Source organism: Trichosurus vulpecula, chromosome 3, assembly GCF_011100635.1.
Source record: "Trichosurus vulpecula isolate mTriVul1 chromosome 3, mTriVul1.pri, whole genome shotgun sequence".
Taxonomy (NCBI): Eukaryota; Metazoa; Chordata; class Mammalia; order Diprotodontia; family Phalangeridae; genus Trichosurus; species Trichosurus vulpecula.
In genome coordinates this window covers 304763799-304785556 of record NC_050575.1, presented here as the reverse complement: position 1 = coordinate 304785556, position 21758 = coordinate 304763799, and the positions used below count along the sequence as shown (strand labels likewise).

General features: G+C 41.4%; 1 protein-coding gene across 1 annotated transcript in view; it reads left to right on the top strand.

Annotated features, from left to right (window-relative positions):
- Positions 1-11490: 11490 nt before the first annotated feature.
- LOC118842520 (disintegrin and metalloproteinase domain-containing protein 18-like) overlaps positions 11491-21758 on the top strand; it is a 99406-nt gene continuing 89138 nt past the window's right edge. The window contains exons 1-2 of the mRNA XM_036749998.1: positions 11491-11536; positions 16334-16413. Of these exons, the coding sequence (XP_036605893.1) occupies positions 11491-11536; positions 16334-16413 (126 nt within the window). The remainder of the gene's footprint in view (positions 11537-16333; positions 16414-21758) is intronic.

Here is a 21758-nt window from a genome sequence, read left to right as displayed (position 1 = left end):
CATCTGGAAAAAGTGATCATTTTATTTCTTTTTTGCTTATGATTATTTCTTCAATTTTTTTTCTTAGTGCTAAATCTGGCATTTCTAATATTTTATCAAAAAGTAATGGTGATGATAGAGGTCCTTACTTTACCCTATTGTCTCACTTTTTTAACTGATGCAATACTGTGTCTCCTGCCACTGTTACAAGGTGAAGGAGAAGAGTAACTGTCTAGCCAAGGTTTGCTGCGTTAATGCAAAGCACCAAATTATTTAGCAGTCACACACATCCTAGGAAGCTCCCTGAAGAATGCAGGTACATGTTATATGAGATAGCCCCTAGAAGCTAGGGGTATCCCCTATCCCCGTGTATGCTTCATTGAGTTCAACCATTTCTGTTCATTTATTCTTTTTTTTTTGAATTTCATATTTTATTATTTAATATTTTTTAGTTTTCAGCATTGATTTCCACAAGATTTTGAGTTACAAATTTTCTCCCCATTTCTACCCCCCCCCCCACTCCAAGATGGCATATATTCTGATTGCCCCATTCCCCAGTCAGCCCTCCCTTCTGTCACCCCACTCTACCACCCAATCCCCTTTCCCCTTACTTTCTTGTAGGGCAAGATAGATTTCTATGCCCCATTGCCTGTATATCCTATTTCCCAGCTGCATGCAAAAAACTATTTTTTTGAGCATCTGTTTTTAAAATTTTGAGTTCCAAATTCTCTCCCCTCTTTCCTCCCCCACCCAAGAAGGCAAGCAGTTCAACATAGGCCGCACATGTATCATTATGCAAAGCACTTCCATAATAGTCATGTTGTGAAAGACTAACTATATTTCCCTCCATTCTATCCTGTTCCCCTTTATTCAGTTTTCTCCCTTGACCCTGTCCTTTTTCAAAAGTGTTTGCTATTGATTACCTCCTCCCCCATCTGCCCTCCCTTCTATCATCTCTGCTTTTTTATCCCCTTCCCCCTACTTTCCTGTGGGGTAAGATACCCAATTGAGTGTGTATGTTATTGCCTCCTCAATTCAAATCCAATGAGAGCAAAATTCACTCATTCCCCCTCACCTGCCCCCTCTTCCCTTCCTACAGAACTGCTTTTCTTGCCACTTTTATGTGAGATAATTTACCCCATTGTATCTCTCCCTTTCTCCCTCTCTCAATATATTCCTTTCTCATCCCTTAATTTTATTTTTCAGATATCATCCCTTCACATTCAACTCACCCTGTGCCCTCTGTCTATACGTATGTGTATATATAAATATATAAATATATATATTCCCTTCAACTACCCTAATGCTGAGAAAGGTCTCATGACTTATATACATCAACGTTTCACGTAGAAATGTAAATAAAACAGTTCAACTTTAGTAAGTCCCTTATGATTTCTCTTTCTTGTGTACCTTTTCATGCTTTTCTTGATTCTAGTATTTGAAAGTCAAATTTTTTATTTAGCTCTGGTATTTTCTTTGAGAAAGCTTGAAAGTCCTCTATTTTATTGAAATTCCATATTTTGCCTTGGAGCATTATACTCAGTTTTGCTGGGCAGGTGATTCTTGGTTTCCGTCCTAGCTCCTTTGACCTTCGGAATATCATATTCCAAGCCCTTCGATCCCTTAATGTAGAAGCTTCTAGATCTTGTGTTATCCTGATTGTGTTTCCACAATACTCAAATTGTTTCTTTCTGGCTGCTTGAAGTATTTTCTCCTTGACCTGGGAACTCTGGAATTTAGTGACAATACTCCTATGAGATTTCTTTTTGGGATCTTTTTCAGGAAGTGATCACTTTGGATTCTTTCAATTTCTATTTTACTCTCTGGTTCTAGAATATCAGGGCAGTTTTCCTCGATAATTTCTTGAAAGATGATGTCTAGGCTCTTTTTTTGATCATGGCTTTCAGGTAGTCCAATAATTTTTAAATTATCTCTCCTGGATCTATTTTCCAGGTCAGTGGTTTTTCCAATGAGATATTTTACATTGTCTTCCATTTTTTCATTGCTTTGGTTCTGTTTTATATCTTGATTTCTCATAAAGTCACTAGCTTCCACTTTCTCCAATCTAATTTTTAAGGTAGTATTTTCTTCAGCAGTCTTTTGGACCTTTTCCATTTGGCTAATTCTGCCTTTCAAGGCATTCTTCTCCTCATTGGCTTTTTGGAGCTCTTTTGCCATTTGGGTTAGTCTATTTTTTAATGTGTTATTTTCTTCAGTATTTTTTTGGGTCTCCTTTGGCCAGTCACTGACTTGTTTTTCATGGTTTTCTCGTATCATTCTCATTTCTCTTCCTAATTTTTCCTCTACTTCTCTAACTTGCTTTTCCAAATCCTTTTTGAGCTCTTCCATGGCCTGAGACCAGTTCATGTTTTTCTTGGAGGCTTCTGATGTAGGCTCTTTGACTTTGTTGACGTCTTCTGGCTGTATGTTTTGGTCTTTTTTGTCACCGAAAAAAGATTCCAAAGTCTGAGTCTGAATCTGAATCTGTTCCCAGCCAACTTACTTGACCCTTGAGTTTTTCGTCGGGATATGACTGCTTGTAGAGGGTAGAGTACTTTGTCCTAAGCTTGAGGGGCTGTGCTGTTGTTTTCAGAGCTATTTCTACACAGCAAGCTCTGCCACACCAGCGTTACTCGTCCCCCAAGAACTGCCAACCCGGACAGGACTCAGACCTAAGCTGGCTCTGCACTCCTGCTCTGATCTGCCACTTAATTCCTCCCACCAGGTGGGCCTGGGACCGGAAGCAACTGCAGCTGTAGCTCTGTAAGCAGCCTCAGAGCTGCATCACCTCTGCTGCCCCCAGGGTGGTGGCCAAACCACGAACTCCTTTCACTCTGTCCCAGTAGCTTTTCCCACTAACCTTCTCTGTCGTCTTTGGTGTTTGTGGGTTGAAAAGTCTGGTAACTGCCACAGCTCACTGATTCAGGGCGCTAGGGCCTGTTCTACCTGGCTCCCAGTCTGGTTGGTCCTGGCGCACCAGGCTGAGCTGGGCTTCGCTCCCAGCACTGTGCATTAGACCCTTCCCAGTGACCCTCCAGGCTGTCCTGGGTTGGAGCCCTGCTTCCCTCTGCTATTTCGTGGGTTCTGCAGCTCTAGAATTTGTTCAGAGCCATTTTTTACAGGTGTTTGGAGGGACCTGGGGGAGAGCTTAAGCAAGTCCCTGCTTTCCAGCCGCCATCTTGGCTCTGCATTTATTCTTTCAAGAATGATTTAAGTAACTTCATTCAATGAACATCTGCAAAGCATACTCTACTTGCATAGCACTATGCATGGTGATAGGAGTTACACAAAATTTAGCTAAGACATGGTTCCTGCACTCATGGAGTTCACAGCCCAAGATGGGGAATAGCCATAAACATAGTTAACTTTAATATGTAGCATTCTGCAAGAAGTGTGTTAGAGAAATTGAAACAAAGTGTTCTGTGAGGTCCTGGGGGAAGTTTGTTACAAGACAGAAGGAATCAATGAAAAAATCAATCAACAAGAACTTGTGAAGTTCACCTACTATATGATAGATGCTGGGACTATAAAGACAAAAAATGAAAGAGTCCTTGCTTTCAAGGTGCTTAGCTTCTCTTGGAAGAAATAACACGGACATAGTGAAGTATCACAATATTTTGGACATACCCTGTTTCCCAGAGCTAAGGGCCAGCAAACTGGCTATATCCTGAGCTTGGCATGACAATAATCCTTTATGCTCAGGATGATATCACCCTCTGGCAAAGTGTATTGCTTGGACCAGCACCAGGTGTTCACTGAGGGATTTAGCTACCCCTATTTCCCAGGGCTATCCACCACATGTTCACAATCCATGTTTCTTGTCACTAACAGGTACTGTGCTCCTGTTCCTGTCACAGAGCTCTGGTTCTGTACCTGAAAGGGTGGTCATGACCCTCAAGACTTGAGACAATGACTGTTCCCACAGGACCCAAGAATACCTGTATTGTCCCAAGAAATGCCAAACACGAGAACTGTCTCAAGACATAAGAACGATTGTGTTGTTGGCCAACTCCTTTCATGTGTATAAGTGCCCCTAGCCTTAGAAGCCTTAAGCCCTCCTTCTTAAGAGGGAGGGCTTATATTTGCAAATGTCATTTTCTTCACTCTGAAATTAATTAAAACTTCTGTTTATGTCCTGACTCCCCTATGTCTAGTCTGCTCTGTTTGTTTGGCTCTGACCACCCACAGGTTAAAGGCTAGTTCTCGTCCAGTTAACAGAAGTATATAGCAAAATCATTTGTTGATAGACATTGTTCTTCAGGGCCAAAAATGACATATTAGCAGGGGGTTTACAGGTTGGGTGAAGCATGGGGCATCTCAGGACAAAGTGGTCATAAGATGGTCACTGGCTCATGTTGGACAGGAGAGAGAGGTCCAGAGGTACAAAAATAAATTGGGGGACTTTGTAAAACAGCAAGGCATCCCACCCATGCTGAGTTTGGATGTGGAATATCTCTGTCAGCATTCTCCTATTCTCCTGGTTGTACAAGTGAGCCTCAAAACTTAGCAAAAAAGTAGTGAACATTACATTAAAGACAGAGGCCCAGTATAAGAACCTATGTATCCCTATATGATTTATGGAGAATATAAAACTGATTAATATTGGTTGGAATACAGTAGAGGTCCAAATGGATTATTTCTCACAACGTAACATCAAGAATGCCAGTTTGACTAGAGCCTGCGGTGGGGAACCTACACCCTCAATACCACATGTAGCCTTTTACATCCTCCAGTATAGCCTTTTGACGGAGTCCAAGTTTTACAGAACAAATCCTTTTATTAAGGGGATTTGTTCTGTTATTAAGTTTAGATTCAGTCAAAGGGCTGCGCTTGAGGACCTAGAGGGCCACATGTTGCCTTGAGGCCATAGCTTCCCCACCCTTGGACTAGACCATGGAGTGTGAGATATGAATAGAGTTGGAGACTTGCATCTTCAACTACCTATTGGACATTTCAAACTAGATGTCTTGTAGACACCTTAAACTGAACAGGTCTAAAACTGAACCCATTATCTTTTCTCCAAAACATTCCCTTTTTCTGAATTTCCTAATTACTACCTAAGACACCTCCATCTTCCCTGATACCCACATTCTCAACCTAAACGTTATTCTTGGCTTCTGTAACAATAATGCCGCTTGTAGCTGCTGCTGAGGTGTAAGACCCAACAAGACCAGCAACAAGAGCTGCCAGCACAGGTTTTTTGATCTGCTTTTCTAAGGAAAGAAATCTTAAGGGGTTAACGATCTCACTTTAATCAAACACACATATATCATTCACTTAGTTCAGGGGGAAAAGCCAGTACCCTGAACTTCAGAGCAAATACAAATAGAAATTACAAACAGAAAATATCAACAGATCAAATAACACAATTCAACAGACAGGCTTTGTCTGATCAAGACATCACATACATAGTTACCAAAAAGAGAAGCACCAACATCTGGGTTTTCTTCAAAGTTGGGGGGCATTTAACAATGACTACCCAGAGTCTCCAGACCACCACTCTTCCAGTGAGTGAGAGCCCCGCCCAAATGCTAACCTCCGAGTTTATATACCCTTCTTAGGGCCTGAAGGCTTCACACCTAATCAGCAAAAGGGTGTGGGCCTGGGACTTCGCACCTAGTAAGACTTAATCGAAGGCACTTGATTAGTTTAGCATGCTAAAAGAGAAAACAGTAAAAAAGTCCCACCCTAATTACTGACAGAGCTTCTTACTCTCTCTCATCTCCCATATGTACCAGCAAGGCAATAATAACAATGTAGATGATAATTGTCAAAATGCCTATGTAGTTCTGTATCACAAAGTATATGAGACTCTCCACATAGAAGGTAGAAGAAGTAAGCCATTTATTCAGACACCAGAGAACCATACGCCATAAACCATTTATCCAGTCAGTCCACTTCATCATAACAGCAAGGAACCCAAAACATTCAATACACAAGATAACAACCTAGAGCCTGGCCACCCCAAAACCTCTCTGATGCCCTGCTGGGATCTTCCCCAAAACAAACTCGCAGTACAGCTAAGTCAGCCTGTTCAGCTCTAACAATCATGAGGGCAGCCATTAGCAACCATAACTTCTTTCTCTCTCTCAGCATTTCCTGTGACTTAACTTCCTTTTCCTGTCAGGAAGCTCCTCCAACCATATATGTCTTAGGCTTCCTGTGACAGCAGGTCACATGGCCTATTAATGGGTGGGGAAGATCTTCATATCTAATCGCTACTACATCATATCAGATCTATTATAAAGATGAATAAGAGATGTATACTTAACCAAACAAGAAATAGAAGCATTTACAAAAGGTAAAATAGATAACTTTTATTACCTGAAACTGAAAAGCTTCTGCACAGGCAACATAAATGTATCTAGGATAAAAAGAGAAGTGTTTGAGTAGGAAAAATAATCTTTTTATCAAATTTTTCTGATAAGGGTTTTATATCTGAGATATATAAACAATTAAATATATGTGACTAATAGCCATTCCCCAATAGATAGCCAAAGGATATAAACAAACAGTTCTCAAAATAATTATATTCACAATCACATGAAAAACATTCCAAATCATTAATAATAAGAGAATTGCAAATCAACACAACTTTGAGGTTTCACTCACACCCAGCAAATTTGCAAAAATAAAAAAAATTGCAAGTCAATATTGGAGAGGTTGTAGTTAAGATAGGTACACTAATACATTGTTGGTGGAGCTGTGAAATTATTTTGTAAAGCAATTTGGAATTATGCAAATAGAGTGACTAAAATACCCAAACCCTTTGAAATAGCAATTCCATTTCTAGGCTTTTATCCCAAGGAAGCCACTGATAAGAAAAAAAAAGTGCCCATATTTCAAGATATTTATAGCTGCACTTTTTGTGATAGCTAAGAATTGGAGTCAAAGTAGATGTCATCAATTGGGAAATGGTTAAACAAATTGTGGTACATGATTATAATGGAATATTACAATGCTGTAAGAGATAATATGTGAAGAATACAGAGAAGCATGGAAAGATCCATATTAGCTGGTGCTGAGTGAAGTAAGCAGAGTCAAGAAAACTATATAAACCGTGATGACAAAAAATATAATTGGAAACAACAACACCCCCCCCCCAATAAAAAATAAATGTAACAAAAGTATAAAGAACAAGTGGGATTGGAATAAAGAAACGTGAGAAGACACTCCCAAACTTCCCTGTTGTATAGGTGGGAGATCCACAGGTGATACACATTGAACATGCTTTAGTTCTTTCTCAGCATATCAATCAGTTGTGCTGACATTTTTTTTCCTCTCTTAAAAAAAATCCCACCATTTATCATGTGGGATGGCTCTCAGGGAGGAGTAAGGGGAAGGATATATGAGATATAATGGTGATATAAGAAACAGAAAATATTAACACATTTTTTAAAAGATAAGAGTAACTTCAGAAATATTTGTGGGGCATTTTCAATTATAAATGCTATATCCTTCTGGTGGTGATTCCCTTGCCCCCCCCCCCCCAAAAAAAGAAAATACCAAGAGTTGGGAGATGGATTGTCTTGTGCGAAGAACAAGAAGGTGACTATCACTGAATTGCAGAGCATGTAGTGGTGAGGGTGTAAGGTATAAATAAGAAGATTGCAAATGGTGTGGAGGTGGAGTGGGGTAGAAGGTAATGAAATACTTTAAAAACAGAGGAATTTATATTTGACTCTGGAAGAGACAGAGAACCACTGGAGTTTATTGAGTAGGAGGGTAATATGATCAGAGATCCATGTGGCAGGGAGGCTAAACATCAGACTATTGCAATAGTTTAGGGGCAAGGTAATGGGGGCCTGCACCAGGGTGTCAACAGTGCAAAGGTGGAAGATGTTGAGAGGTGTGCACGTAATTGTTAGAGCTCCTTGATAGCACAGGCTGACTTTCACCTTTCTTTGTATCTCTAGTGTTTAGTAGAAAGAAAGAAATCTAGCCAGTAAACCCTGACTCAAGTGGGCAGCTTCTGGCCATCAAAATTTACCTTCCTTTGGAGAGGAGAAGGAGAAGGAGAGGGAGAGGGAGAGGAAGAGGGAGAGGAGTAGCGGAGTTACCCAACTAGCTGGGTCCCCTTTCGGGCAGCTTGGTCTACTCACAGGTTGTGTTTGTCCTAAGTTTTCGAAGTGGACCATGGCATCAGGGAAATGATGACATGACTTGCAGTTGACTTTGATTTGAGTGAGGGAGGGCTGTGCAAGGTCACCAACCTTACTTTCTCCTCCAGAGCCATCTGGGTCTTTCCTTTCCTTTCCTTCCTTCCTTCCTTCCTTCCTTCCTTCCTTCCTTCCTTCCTTCCTTCCTTCCTTCCTTCCTTCCTTCCTTCCTTCCTTCTTCCTTCCTTCTTCCTTCCTTCCTTTCTTCTCTCTCTCTCCCTTTCCCTCTCTCTCCCTCCCTCCCTCTCTTCCTCCCTCTCTCTCTGTGTCTCTCTGTCTCTGTCTCTCCCCCCTCTCTCCTTCCCTCCCTCCCTTCTTCTCCCCCTACCTCTTCCTCTCTCTCTCTCTTCCCCCCCCCACCTTTGAATCACTTCTTAAAGAGGCCTATTCATTGAATGGGTATTACCTCACTCTAAGTGAATACATGAAAAGATGCAGCCCTGGTGCCCTTAGAGTTTACAAATCAAAAACAGGCACTATGAGTGAAAATAACCTACAAACAAGCACGCAAACAATTCTGAAGAAAACCAGCCAACACATGCACAAGAGAGAACCAGGCTAATGCAATTTCCTTAAGCAGGAATCTTAACACATATTCATGCTTCCAGTTTCTCGTGGCAATGATCCAAGACAATTTTGTAGGACTCAGGATGAAAAATGTTATCCACTTCCAGAGAGAGAGCTGATGAAAACTCTGAGTGCAGATTGATGCATTACTTTTCCCACTTTATTTTACTTGTTTTTGTGTGTTTGTTTTCCTGTGATTAATATGGAAATAGGTTTTACATGACTTCACATGTATAATCGATATAATATTGCTTGCCTTCTCAAGGGATGGGAGGAGTCTGAGGGAAGGGAGAGAATTTGAAACTCGAAATTTTAAAAATCAACGTTAAAAACTTTTAAAAATAATGCACCTGGGAAATATTTAATTAAATAAATACATATATATATATGTATATATATATATGTATATATATATATAAACCTTGGAGCAAGAACTTTTGTAGTCATCTAGTCTTCTTTGTAACTGTGTGCATAACAAAAACCTAATTTCTCATCCCTAGCTATTTCGTTTTGTAAACAGTTGCAATTCAGAATTACCACTCAATACTGGATCCCCGACTTAGAGGGTTTACAACATATTGCATTTTTGGAAATAAGAAAAGTGGAACTGCTAGGAACACATTCTCAGTGCACCACTGGGTGCATTAATGACTCTTTATTTTAGTATTTCATGGGCTCTCCCAGTTAGAAGGAGCCTGTGAGAACATGTAGCTGTGATCACTGCCTTCTATGACCTGCTGGGATGTTATGAGACCCTATGCCAAGATAGCCTATTTATCTTTCCCTGTGACCTTGGGAAGTGTGTACCCATACATATATATTTAGTATCAGTTCTGCTCTAGCAGACCAGTTCTTACAGAGGCAGATAAATCACACAGTAGGACAGTAAATTTTATCGGATCCATGTGGCATTCTTGGCACTCAGAAAGGTGCCTAAACGTACCTATAACAAATCCATGAGTGTCATTGTGAATTCCTCTCCCCACAGGTCCATTAACCTAGTGTGTTGGTAAGCAAAACGGGCTCCTTAGCACTTAGTTCAACAAGTGCCCTTGAAGAGTTTGGTTTGTTTCCTTTGAGTAATTCAGTCTATTTCATTGAGCCTTACTAGGTGCTAAGCCCCAGGCCCAAACCCCTATTAGGTGTGTGTGGGATGCAAGATTGTGAAAGCTTCCCATGAATAAATCAGGCAAGGTAATACTCAAATAGTACAAATTTAGTTAGGATGTAGACCTCACTAGGCCTAAGTTTCGTTTTCCTGTAAATCATATGATTTCAGGGAAATTAGGTGGTCTCCCTCTCTCCCCCTCCCCTAGCCTACTCCCATGCCATCATCTTAACATTGAAATTTCCCTATAAGGTAATTCTGTAGTTTCTATGCTAGTATTGGGTAAACTTATTCTGGGATAGATTGTGAGGCCACCTGTCCCAGCAAATAGGGACAGGGGTCCAGCCTCTAGGGGTGGAATTTCTTAGAATTGTTTGTACAAGGTTATATATCCCCTTGCTTGCTTTCTCCCCCTTGCCTCTCCGCACTACCATCTCCACCCTGGTAGTGGGAGATGCCCAATTCTCGCGAGACTTGATCAAATAAAGCTTCTGTTTTGTTTCTACCTTTGAAAAACCGAGACACCTCTGTTTTTTTATTTTGAGCCTGTGGTTTGTCCCACACAGGTGTAAAACCTTAGTGGGTGTGGATTAACAACTAAGGTAGGGCCCAAGGTGGGGCTAACTCCAGGGAGGGCCTAGTTTACATGTCTGGAACAGCAGAGGCTTTTAGACCACGTGGGTTTAAATCACCTCTTTGTCATGATTCTAGGGCATGTTGCGTGAGTCAAATGTGTGACTCACTACTGACCCTGAAAAAGATATAAAACCAGGGGTTGGCTGTCTCTTCTTTGGAGCTCTTACCCACAGCAGTGGTGGCGTGAGTGACTCTGGGCCAGCCCTTGTTATGAGCTCCTGGGCTGAACCTAGATGTTGGTAACTCTGAATCTGTATTTGGTCTGTCTGTTGCTGTTTGTAATTTGTATTTTGCTCTTAAGTTCAGTGTGCTGGCTTTTTCCCCTGAACTAAGTGAATGATATTTGTGTGCTGAATTAAAGTAAGCTTGCCAACCCCTTAAACTTGCTTTCCTTAGTTAAGCAGATCAAAAGAACCTGTGCTTTCGGGTCTGCCGGCAGCTTTCTGGGTGCTGGTTGTAGGTGGATCTTACACCCCCACAACAGCTGCTAGCCAGTTGTGGAAACACCCAAGGGACCCCAAAAGCCATCTACTCTAACCCCCTCAATTTACAGATGAGGACACCGAGGTGCAGTGTATTTAAGTGATATTCAAGGTCATACATGTAGTAAACATCCCGGGGGAGATTTGAACCCAGGTCCTCTGATTCTAGAGTCAATGCTCTGTACCCTCCATGTCCCTCTTCCAAACCATGTAAATAGCATATTTAAAACTTCCTGAAAATCTCTATTACTCATTTGCACATATCCGCCAGCCGCTTCCCACCTAACTAGTGTGAAACTAGACTAGAGCCTAACTAGAGCTCACAGATAGGAGCCGGCTCCAGCAAGCCCGCAAGCGCTCTGGGATTCGCCTGTAAGCGCAGGTCCCCCTGTGCGCGGCCGCCGTAGGGCTCGCGGGGGAGTTCCCAGGCTCGTGCAGGGCATCGCCCAGCCTCAGTGGGGAAGTACCTGCGTAAGGGCTCGTGCGGGAGAACACATCTCAAGGGTCCAACGGTCGCTTGGTCATCCCTGCCGGGTCGCCCCACCGCCACGGCCGCGCCATGTTACCCCTGCTGGTACTGCTCGGGGCCTTGTGCGCTGCACAAAGTAGGTGTCCCCATCGTCTCCTAAACTTTTCCCAGACTTGTCTTGGAGGCAGGTGGAGTCGGAACCATCTTGTTTGAGCCACCAGTTTTGGGGACCCTTAGAGGAAGCGAACGTTTTACAGACGTCAGACTCTCAGTGGATCCTCACAGCAGCCCCCTGGGAGGATGGTGCAATTGTTGTCCCCATTTTAGGGTGGAGGAAGCTTGGCCAGGGTTACGCATCCTGTAAAGGTGGGACACCAGGCTGGAACGCCTTCTTCCCGACTCGTGGCCCGGTCCAGCCGCCCCATGGAGCGAGGAGAGCAGGCAGGAACCTCAGAAACCCCCTGAGCCCAACATACACAAACTCCAGATTATCCACATCCCATAGGAGGCATACAGATCCTCCTACACAAGAGAGGACACTGAGGCCCGAGAGGGCAAGGGTCCCGCTGGGAGTCGGGGGGGAGAGAAGCACACCTGGGACCTGAATCACAGGTGATGGAATTGAAAGGACCTCAGGGGAGGTCATTTGGGCTAAGCAGTACCTTTATAGGGTCTCTAACAGGTCTCCTACTGTGTGTGTGTGTGTGTGTGTGTACGTGTACGTACCTGAGGGATCCCATTCCGCTCTGAACATTCTGAAATTTTCTTCGGTGTGAAGCTGAAATCTACCCGTGATTTGCAGTTTCCACCCTTTGTTCTTAGTTCTGCCTTCTGAAATGAAGGGGAGCAAGTGCGATTCCTTTTCCAAGTGACCCTATTTCCAAAAGCTTGATGTTAGTTGGGATCCCTCTACCTCCAAACACATCTTCTCTTTTCCAGGGTAGCCATCCCTATTTCCTTCAGTGACACGATATGAAGGCATTTTACTGCTTTGATCACTGTCCTTTGGGTGTTCTACAACTTACCATCATCTTTACAAAAATGGGATGTCCATATCTGACCTCAGGAGTAGTCTGACCAAGAGAGTACAGGTGGGATTCTTCCCTTCCTCATTCTGGACACTATGCCTCTCTAACAAATATTTGAAAAAATAATGATTAAGCATTTGCCATATGCAAATCAGTGTGCTATGAGTTGCACATGCAAAATGAAAAGTGGAAATAGTCCTTGCTCTCAAAGAGCTCACATAGTAGGAGACTGTGAGTATGTCATATAAAGCTGTAAGTCATGAAGCTATCCCATAGTTCTTAGGATAGTAATTCATCTTTCAAAATTTCATTTCCACTGATAAAACCATTTATATTTCTGATATTGAACCATCTGACAGTACCAAGGACTTTGGTGACAAGAGTTTTCTTTCTTTTCTGGGTCTTCAGTAGCTATGGTTGCTGAAGGACCTGCTGAAGGTTGGGGCTGAAGGACACCAATTGCTTTCTTAAGTGATGGCTGCTGGGTCTGAGCTGGAAGTGGGTCTAGTGGTATGGTAGACACTCATTCCTGAGGCCATTGGGCTTGCTTACCTGTCCATTCATGGTGGATACCATTGGTAGTGATGGGAAAAGCGTGCTCCTTCTCCACAGGGCTTACTCCCCTGAATGACGGCTATAGGAGCCAAGAAGCAGGGTTGGTGGTTTGCAGCAGCATTACCATTCTCAGGGCTCTTCAGTACTAGGCTGTCTCCATCAGGGTTTGAAGGAAGGTGGTAGTCAAGATAATGGTAGTGGTTTGAATTGCCTGGCACATACCACCTACTTACTGTCTTTCCCTTAGAGTTCCTTACTGATTCACCCAAGAAAAGTAGCCTATGATCACATTAGCAGTTTTTGCTGCCGTGTGATGTGCATGATTCATAATGAACTTGTGTTGCACTAAAACTCCCAGATATTTTTTTTTTACTGAAGCTATTGTCCAGCTATGTGTCTAGCTATAACCTGTGCTTATACAGTTGGGGTTTTTTTTTTGAGCCCAAGTATGTAGTTTATAGTCACAACTCAATACTCTGGATTTCTCTGCCTCCTCCTCTTCACCAGTCAGTTGCTTTCGACTTTGACTCCAACTCTTTTTCAGCTGGTTGCCTTCCTGTGGTGGAGAAACTATCTTCCTGTTTTCTTTCCTGATAGAATTCACTTCCCTGGCCCAATATTTTAGAAAGGTGTTCAGCCATACTTTCACTTCACTCACAGTTCAATTCTCCAGACTTCTTCCTCTTCCTTATCAATGGCCTTACCCCCAAAGGTATCCTCTCCCCAATTTTAGCCCTGTTTTATGTTATTCCCCTCCCCCTTATGATGTAAGTTCCTTGAGTGATTGTTTTGCTTGCTTGTATTTGTGTACTGTGGAGTCCAAAATTGTCCTACCTGAAAGAAAAACCACTGAGGCAGAGCTCCAAGCCAGAAGCACTTTAATAAAGGGTCTGTGGTCCCCTTCTAACGTAGTAGAACTCAGATCTTCCTCACGATTTGAGATGCACCCTTCCTCCAGGGCCTTAGTTTTATAGCATTTGGTACCCAGACAATACAGATGAAGCAAATTAAAAATACAGTCTCATTGGTTGATAGATCTTGTCCTTGACTCTTCAGAAGGGTCTACATAAAATACAGATTCCCATTGGTTGACAAATGATCCGGTGAGCAGGCCTTGACAGACCTATCCTGACCTTTTGGGAGGTGCTGCTGAGCCAAGGAGCAGACATATGGGCTGGGCTGATAAACAGATGTCAAAACATCTACGTGGGCTGATGGGCCAATAGGAAGGCAGACCACAGGCTGACAAACAGGGTCTTTTATTGGCCAAATGCTTGTGTCCATCTCCCCATCTTGGGCAATAGAGAGATGATAAGGAGCAGAGGAGCAATAAGAATAACTGGGGACGGGGAATTTTCCGTTTCATTGAGTCACCTCCACCACGCTGGGCTTGATCACCACAACAAGGAAAAACAAGAGTAGAGGTTAGCGTCCTGTGATTAAACAAATGAACTTATAATCTGCAGTTCACTGCTCTGGGGTCTAATATATAGAACTTACAATCATTACCCCTGTGGAATCATAGCAAGCTGATTAATACTGATTGGAATAATCTCAGCACTTGGCACAGAACCTAGCACATAATAAGTGATTAATAAATGTTCTCTGTGTATCTATCTGTCCATCTATTCCTATTAAATATCTTCCTATTTAGATTTAGTTAATAATTCAGCTTGTTGGGATCTTTATAAATAACCAGATGTGTTGATCAACATGCCAGCTGTACCTTTCAACTTCCCATCACTGTAAATTTGATAAACATGCCTGCTCTGCCTTCACTCAAGTCCCTGATAAAAAATGTTGAACAGCACAGGGGCAAGCATTCTCTTTTGCCTTTCTTTTGTCCCCAGTGCTTAGCATTGTCAACCTAAATTAAAGAGGACTAGCAAAGTAACAATAACAAAGGTATTTAAGGCGAGGGAATTGCAATTTGGGATACTATGCAGCCCCAAAATAGTGAGGTATCTGGGAGGGGTGGAAGGGGCAGGCTTTGAATATTTCAACAGGGAGAGAGTCTCATGGAAGACACAGTCTCTCAAAGCTGTTTCGTAAGCTGTCTTGCAAAATAGCTGAAAGCCCATAGACAAGGCTGGGGAGACTTGGGCAGTGGTGACCTCTGGCCAGAACAGCTGGCTCCAGGGGCAGCAATGGGGGGTTTGCAGAAAATCCACAAGATGGACTCCAACTGGTCCACACCTGCTCCAGTCATGGGGGTCACAGTAAGGTAGCCCCTCTGATGGCTGCATTCAACAGCTTGGCACATAGCAGATGCATAATAAATGTTTATTCACTGACTGACTGAGATAGTAGGAAGAATGTGGGCAGTTTTATAAACTTAAATAGGTATGTTGGTAAACAAAATGGGCTCTTAGCACTCAGTTCAACCAAGTGCCCTTGAAGAGTTTGACCTTTGTTTCCTTGATTAGATTTGGGAGTCCTTGGTGGCCTCCTTGCCTCAGGGGAGGGCCTAGTTTACACATGAGTTTGAGTGACATGTTTGGGAATTAGAGGCTTTTAGACCAGGTGGGTTTAAGTCGCCTCTTTGTGACGATTGTGACGCACATGCGACTCACCCTTAACCCTGAAAAAGATATAAAACCAGGGGTTGGCTTTCTCTTTTCCGGAGCTCTTACTCACAGCCATGGTGGTGTGCGTGACTCTGGGCCAGCCCTTGTTATGAGCTCCTGGGCTGAACCTAGATGTTGGTAACTATGAATTGTATTTGGTCTGCCTGTAGATGTTTGTAATTTGCTTGTATTTGCTCTGAAGTTCAGGGTGCTGGTTTTTTCCCCTGAACTAAGTGAATGGTATTTGTATGCTGAATTAAAGTAAGCTTGTCAGCCCCTTAACGTTGCTTTCCTTACTAAAGCGAATCAAAAGAACTTGGGCTTTTGCAGCGTGCTGGTAGCATGCTTGTTGTTGGGCTTGTGTTGGTCTTTCACCCCTACAACAGCGGCTAGCCAGATTGTTGAAACAATAGGGGATCAGAAAATCCTAGTTTGGTTTCTCCTTAGAAGAGTGGAGATAGCAGATTTACAAAGGGTTTTACTCACAGCAACCAAATGAAGTAGGTATGCTAATGATATTATCTCCAATTTACAGATGTGGAAACTGGTGATGGGAGAATTTCTCCAAGGCCACTGGGCTAGTAACTCCAATTCCCATGCTCTTTCACCATACTATGCTGAATAGTGAAGTCAGAGAAAAATATCATAAAAAGAAATAACTTGGAGAGGTCATGTCACATTTTTAAGGAGAATTGAATTAACTTTAAAATTGGATTTGCAAATGAAAGATGACACTATAAGTTGAAAGGTTTTAAGATATTAAAACTTTTTTGCTTACTACAGGTTTTCAACCAACCCCACTTCAAATCACAGTTCCGCGGAAGATTTGGTCAAATGCAACTGAAGATTCAATGGAACAACATGTAAATGAGAAATAACTATTTAAAAAAATTTAAAATAATTGAAAATGTTTAGTACCTTAGCACATGGGGTGTTTCCTTCAATAGCTATGTAACATGCCAAAAAACAATTTTGTGTTTACAAATTTATCAGAATTAATGTGTCCATATTTATTGTGGGAGTGCTAATATTAAGTTTTGTTGTAGTGGCTGTAAGCAACAGAATAGATTTTAGACATTAAAATACAAACATTTATTAAGTTTACACTTATTTCAAAAGACCAAGATATGATTATAATTTATATAGAAATGTATACATGTCGTCAACTCTCAATTATCTCTATTGTTTATATTATTAATTTTTTGTATTATTAATTATAGCAATTAAGTGGAACTTAATGTATTTTGGGCCCTCCTGGCTCAGAGTGAATGTCAGTGGTAACTTTCTCTTTGGAACAGCAACCCTGAGGGTCTTCCCCTCCTAGCTTGATTTTTTTTTCTTTTTTCTAATTAATGGGGCCATCCCTTGACTTACTTTTTAAAGAGGCCTATTCACTAAATGGGTGTTACCTCACTCTAGGTAAGTACATGAAAAGATCTTAGCCTAAAAGGGCCAGGGTCTCCCATTGCATCCTGGGCCATCTCCAGTTGTCCTGGTGAATATCAGTCCACTGGACCCATATGGCTCTGGAGGAGAAAGTGAGGCCTTCCCTCACTCAAATCAAAGTCAACTGCAAGTCATGTCATCATTTCCCTGATGTCAAGGTCCTCTTCGAGAACGAAGGACAAACACAACAATTATTAATTACAAGTTTAAATATCAGAGTGACTTTTCCCAAAATGTGCTGTGACAGTCATCCATTCTAATAGTTATATACTCAGGTGATGTGAATTAATTTCATATTTAACGTAGTTGTTTGTAAGAACTTAAATGTTTTTTATTCATTCGTATTTTCACAGTTGTCACATCAGGGCAAATCCAGTACTTTATTTTCCAGGTCTCATCCTTTTAGACTTTTCTACTACATTTGATTATATTGTTATCTATCCTTTAGATCAGGGCTGTCCAAAACACAGCGGTGCACCCTCATCCAGCCCGCCTGTGTCTACTGCAAGCACAGAAATCGACATCAATGCTTTAGATAAAGCATTGATGTCAATTTCCATGCTCGTAGTAAACACAGGCAGTCTGCATAAAATCACACTGTAGGCTGCATGTGGCCCACAGGCCATACTTTGGACAGCCCTGCTTTAGATCATTTCTATTTAATATCATATTCTTTTGATTCTTCTATTTTTACTCTTATCATTTCTGCTGAGAGGAGAGAAATATGCTTTGTTCTGTGACGAATGAAAAAGCCTGAGAGATGAGTTTCTGGGTAATTAATAATCAATTTATTAATTAGGCTAGCAAATAATAAATTGATGGTCAGTGGTTTTTCCTCAGTAACCAAAGACAAAAACCACAGAGATCCATGAATGTTTAAATACCTTTAGAAAAGAAAGTGCTTCTGACAGGTGAAAATCAACATTGATTGGTGAACAGTTAATGAAGGTGGACATATTAATGAGGAGGTAGGCCAAAAATCTTCATCTCTTCCTGCTGAAAACATAACTGATTGTGAAATTGAGCTGCTTCCAGCAATCTGGTCAGAGGAATCCATCTCTACCCAGACAAGTGTGGTTGGTTGGTTTTCTCCTTCATAAGCTGGGTCACCCTAAATTCTAACGGAGGGTTCCAAGGACAAGGGGACAAGGGCTCATTTCCTAAGGGCAAGAATTCCCCTAGATTAAATTCTGTTGGTAAAATCTTCTAGTTGGGTGAGATCCTGCTTAAGATTGCAGAGCATGTACCTGGAGGATTTGGGCAATCTCATCTATCAGTAGTGTCCTTCAGAGACCTACTAACTGACTGACTGACCTGCAAGGGCTGGTCCCTGAATGAGGAACTAGAAAGGAAAAACCTCAGTCTTAATTTAATAATTGGTTATTAATTAATGGAAAAATAATAATTTCTTTCAGTTCTATGGGACCAAGCCTAGGAATTACAATTAAAGTTCATTTGCTTTTTAATGTTGTTTTAATTTACTTTTGATATAGTCATTGTGTATATTTTTCTAGTTCTGCTTATGTTGTTCTTTCAGAATTTGAGAGTTGAAAGGACTGTCAGTGACCATCAAGTGCAGCTTGTACTTGAAAAGCCAATCTCCACAGTAGTATACCTGACAAATAGTCATCCAGCTTCCTTGAAGTCCTCCAATGAGAGTAATCATTCAGATTCTACTTAGAGACTGCTGCATCAGTTTTTACTTATCTTCCTGTGTTTCTCCAAATTCCTCCTCTTTTTTAACTCAAAAGCATTCCTTTACATGCATATATTTTAATTGGTTCAGCCATTCCTCAATTAATGGACACCTATTTTGTTTCCAGTTTTTCTTTTTCTTTCTTTCTTTTTTTTTTCTTTCTTTCTTTTCTTTTTTTTTTTTTTTTACTATTTCTTGTGTTAAAGTTAATTATCTGAAATAAAAGGAAACTGAGGACAAAGTTGCTGGGCATCTATGATTTAATTTGCAGAAGTTAGCATTCTCATAACAGATCAGGTCACCTGACTCCTCAGATGTCAGAGATTCCTAGTGATTTACAGAGCTGATTTTTCTAACAGAAAAGAGGAATAAAAAAAATGGCAAACTTGTTTCGAACATAATTCATTTAGACAAGGCAGATCACCTGACTAGTCAGCTTCTCCCAGGCTTTCTTAATCCTACCCCAGAAATCATTTCCTTACAAATGCTGTCTTTTGTAACTAGAAAGCATCTTGGGAAAGAGGAACTTGCGGTTAATAATCAGTCAACCTCCCCCTCTCCCCCCAAGTCTTCCTTAGAAGATTCCATTATTCAGCTTAGACTCTAGCTTAGGAAAAAAGGGAGCTTATCCACTAAGACTGGAAAGACGAACTTAACTTCTAGCCAACCTTTCTTCAGCTGCCAGAGAGGGGAACTTAACCTCTGGTCAACCCCCCTTTCTGAAATAAAGGGGGACTTAGTCTTTGGCCAATCCCCTTTTCTGCAAGAAAGGGAAACAGCCTTTTAAAAAACCTGATAATCTTATGATGATTTTATTCCTCTAAATTATCTGCTACTAAATGATAAAGACTTATCAATCTGTTCATCTAAATCTGAGGGGAGAAATAATTGTGGAGAAGAGGCCCACCTTCCTCATCACTAATAGCAACAACTGTTGACCAAGAGCCGCTGGTAGGGGCCCTGGGAGTGGAGTGATAGCATTCCCCAGACCACCATTCTTGCTTTCAGCCCAGCCCTCGTAGCCATCATCCAGGAAGCAACTTCTGTGCAGAGAAGGCCAGTCATCCCCACCAGTTCTCAACCAACTGCTACATGTAAGGCAGAAAAGCCAATTTAGCTGAAATAGCAAGGCACCCTGAGGCGAGAGGAGTCATGTGCCAACAAATAAAACCGTCACTATTACCTTGACCACTGTTCTTCCCTGAGACCGTGATGTAGACATTCCAGGATTCTCAACCCAAGAACTTGGGAATAGCAGTGTTTTCAACCCAGTGTCCTAAGACATCATCCTGGAAAGCTAGCCCTCTGGGGATCCGGCCTGACTATTGCTTCTGTAATTCACCCTAAGCTACTGAAGATTCAGAAAAGAAAGTGCTTGCCATCAAAGTCCTTGTCTCTCAGAAAAGGCTTAGCATTACAAAATGATTTTATCAGTGGAAATGACATTAAAGAACAGGAATTGACATCTGATTTGTTGTGACATTCTAAGTACCATGGGACTTTTCCATCTGAAACCCTTCATGTGTGTTGTCTCCCCCATTAGAATTTTGGTCTGTCTTTTCTATCCTTAGCACTTGGTACATATTAAGCACTTTATAAATGTTTCTTGTTCATTCAGTGTCTTGCACTTGGTAGTAATTTATTAACTATTTGCTCAACGAATGCCCACTGTATGCCCAATATTTCATTTTGACTGCTTTCTGGGAGCAAAGGTGTGTAAATATATCTTTTCTTTAGGTTAGGTTAGAGAAGTACCTAAGATGGTATTAAAATCTCTAATATCACAATTAGTTCCTTAGGAAATATTTCCACTAATAGTATTTTCATCAAAATAGGAGATTACTGGGTCAATAATGCTAGACCTTATTATTCCTTGACATGAGCCACCAAGGACTCAACAAAGATGGGAATTCTCAGAGTATCTTTAACATCATCAGCAACTTAACCAAACTTTTTTTGTACATGTTCTCACTAACCTTAGAAAACATAAACAAAATAGGACTTGAGTAGTTCTGTCTTCTCACTATCATCCATTATCATTATCTTATCTACCTTAAGCAACAGGTCTTGATCTTTTTGCCAACAACATAACTAAAAAAACACCATTTTTTTTGGCATTCTTAACATTATTATGCTTTAATGCTCCTGATACTATTCCCTATAGGACCATGATACTATTTTGGCCTTATCATTTACCCATCCTTACTTCCATCTTTTGTATGTACACTTTTAAATGAATAAATATTTAGTATTGTGCTTTGCACATTTTTTTCCCAGTAGAAAAGCAAGATGATCGCCGCTGTCAGGGAGTTCACTTTCTAATAGAGGGAGCCAAGAAATAAAGGGAATTTTAGCTGCAAGTCAGATGAAATACACTGTTTCTTGGATGTAGTGGCAAGAGGGTAATGCATCTTCTTTAGTGGCATTTCCATTAATAAACCATTTTTTGTTTCTGATGTTGAACCATTTAGAGAAGATGCCAAGGACTTTGGTCATGAGGAGCAGGCAGGAGTTCTGGCACCTATAGGGGGCAGTTGGCAGGCCTCTGTGGGGTTTGCTTCCTGGGATGATGGCTGTGGGCCAGGCTGGAAGCAGGACTGGTGGTCTAGGGAATGGTGTCTAGGGTTTATGGGTGCTGGGTGCTGAGTCCTGGGTCATTTTCACTGATGCCTGAAGGAAGGTGGCAGTCAAAGTAGTGATTCTTATTTATCTTGCCTGGCACATACCATTTCCTGCCTCTCCTTCTCCCAGGTGCTTTTCTGCTTCATATAGGCTTGCTCCCAGCAATAGCAGTTGGTGTGGTAGTGGCATTTATAGTAGATCCCTTTTTGACAGGGGTTCCTCACCGGGATGATGACTAGTGATACTACCAAAATTAATTTACACACTTTGGTAGTATTGTCATTCTTGTTATATTGGCATGGCCTAATCCTAGTCATAAGCACTGAATATTTTTCCATCTGTTTATGAGTTTATTTTTTAAGGAGTGCTTTGTAATTGAATCTATAAAACTTGTTTGTGTCCTTTGAGAGGCCAGTCCCCAGATATTTAACTCATTTTGTAGCT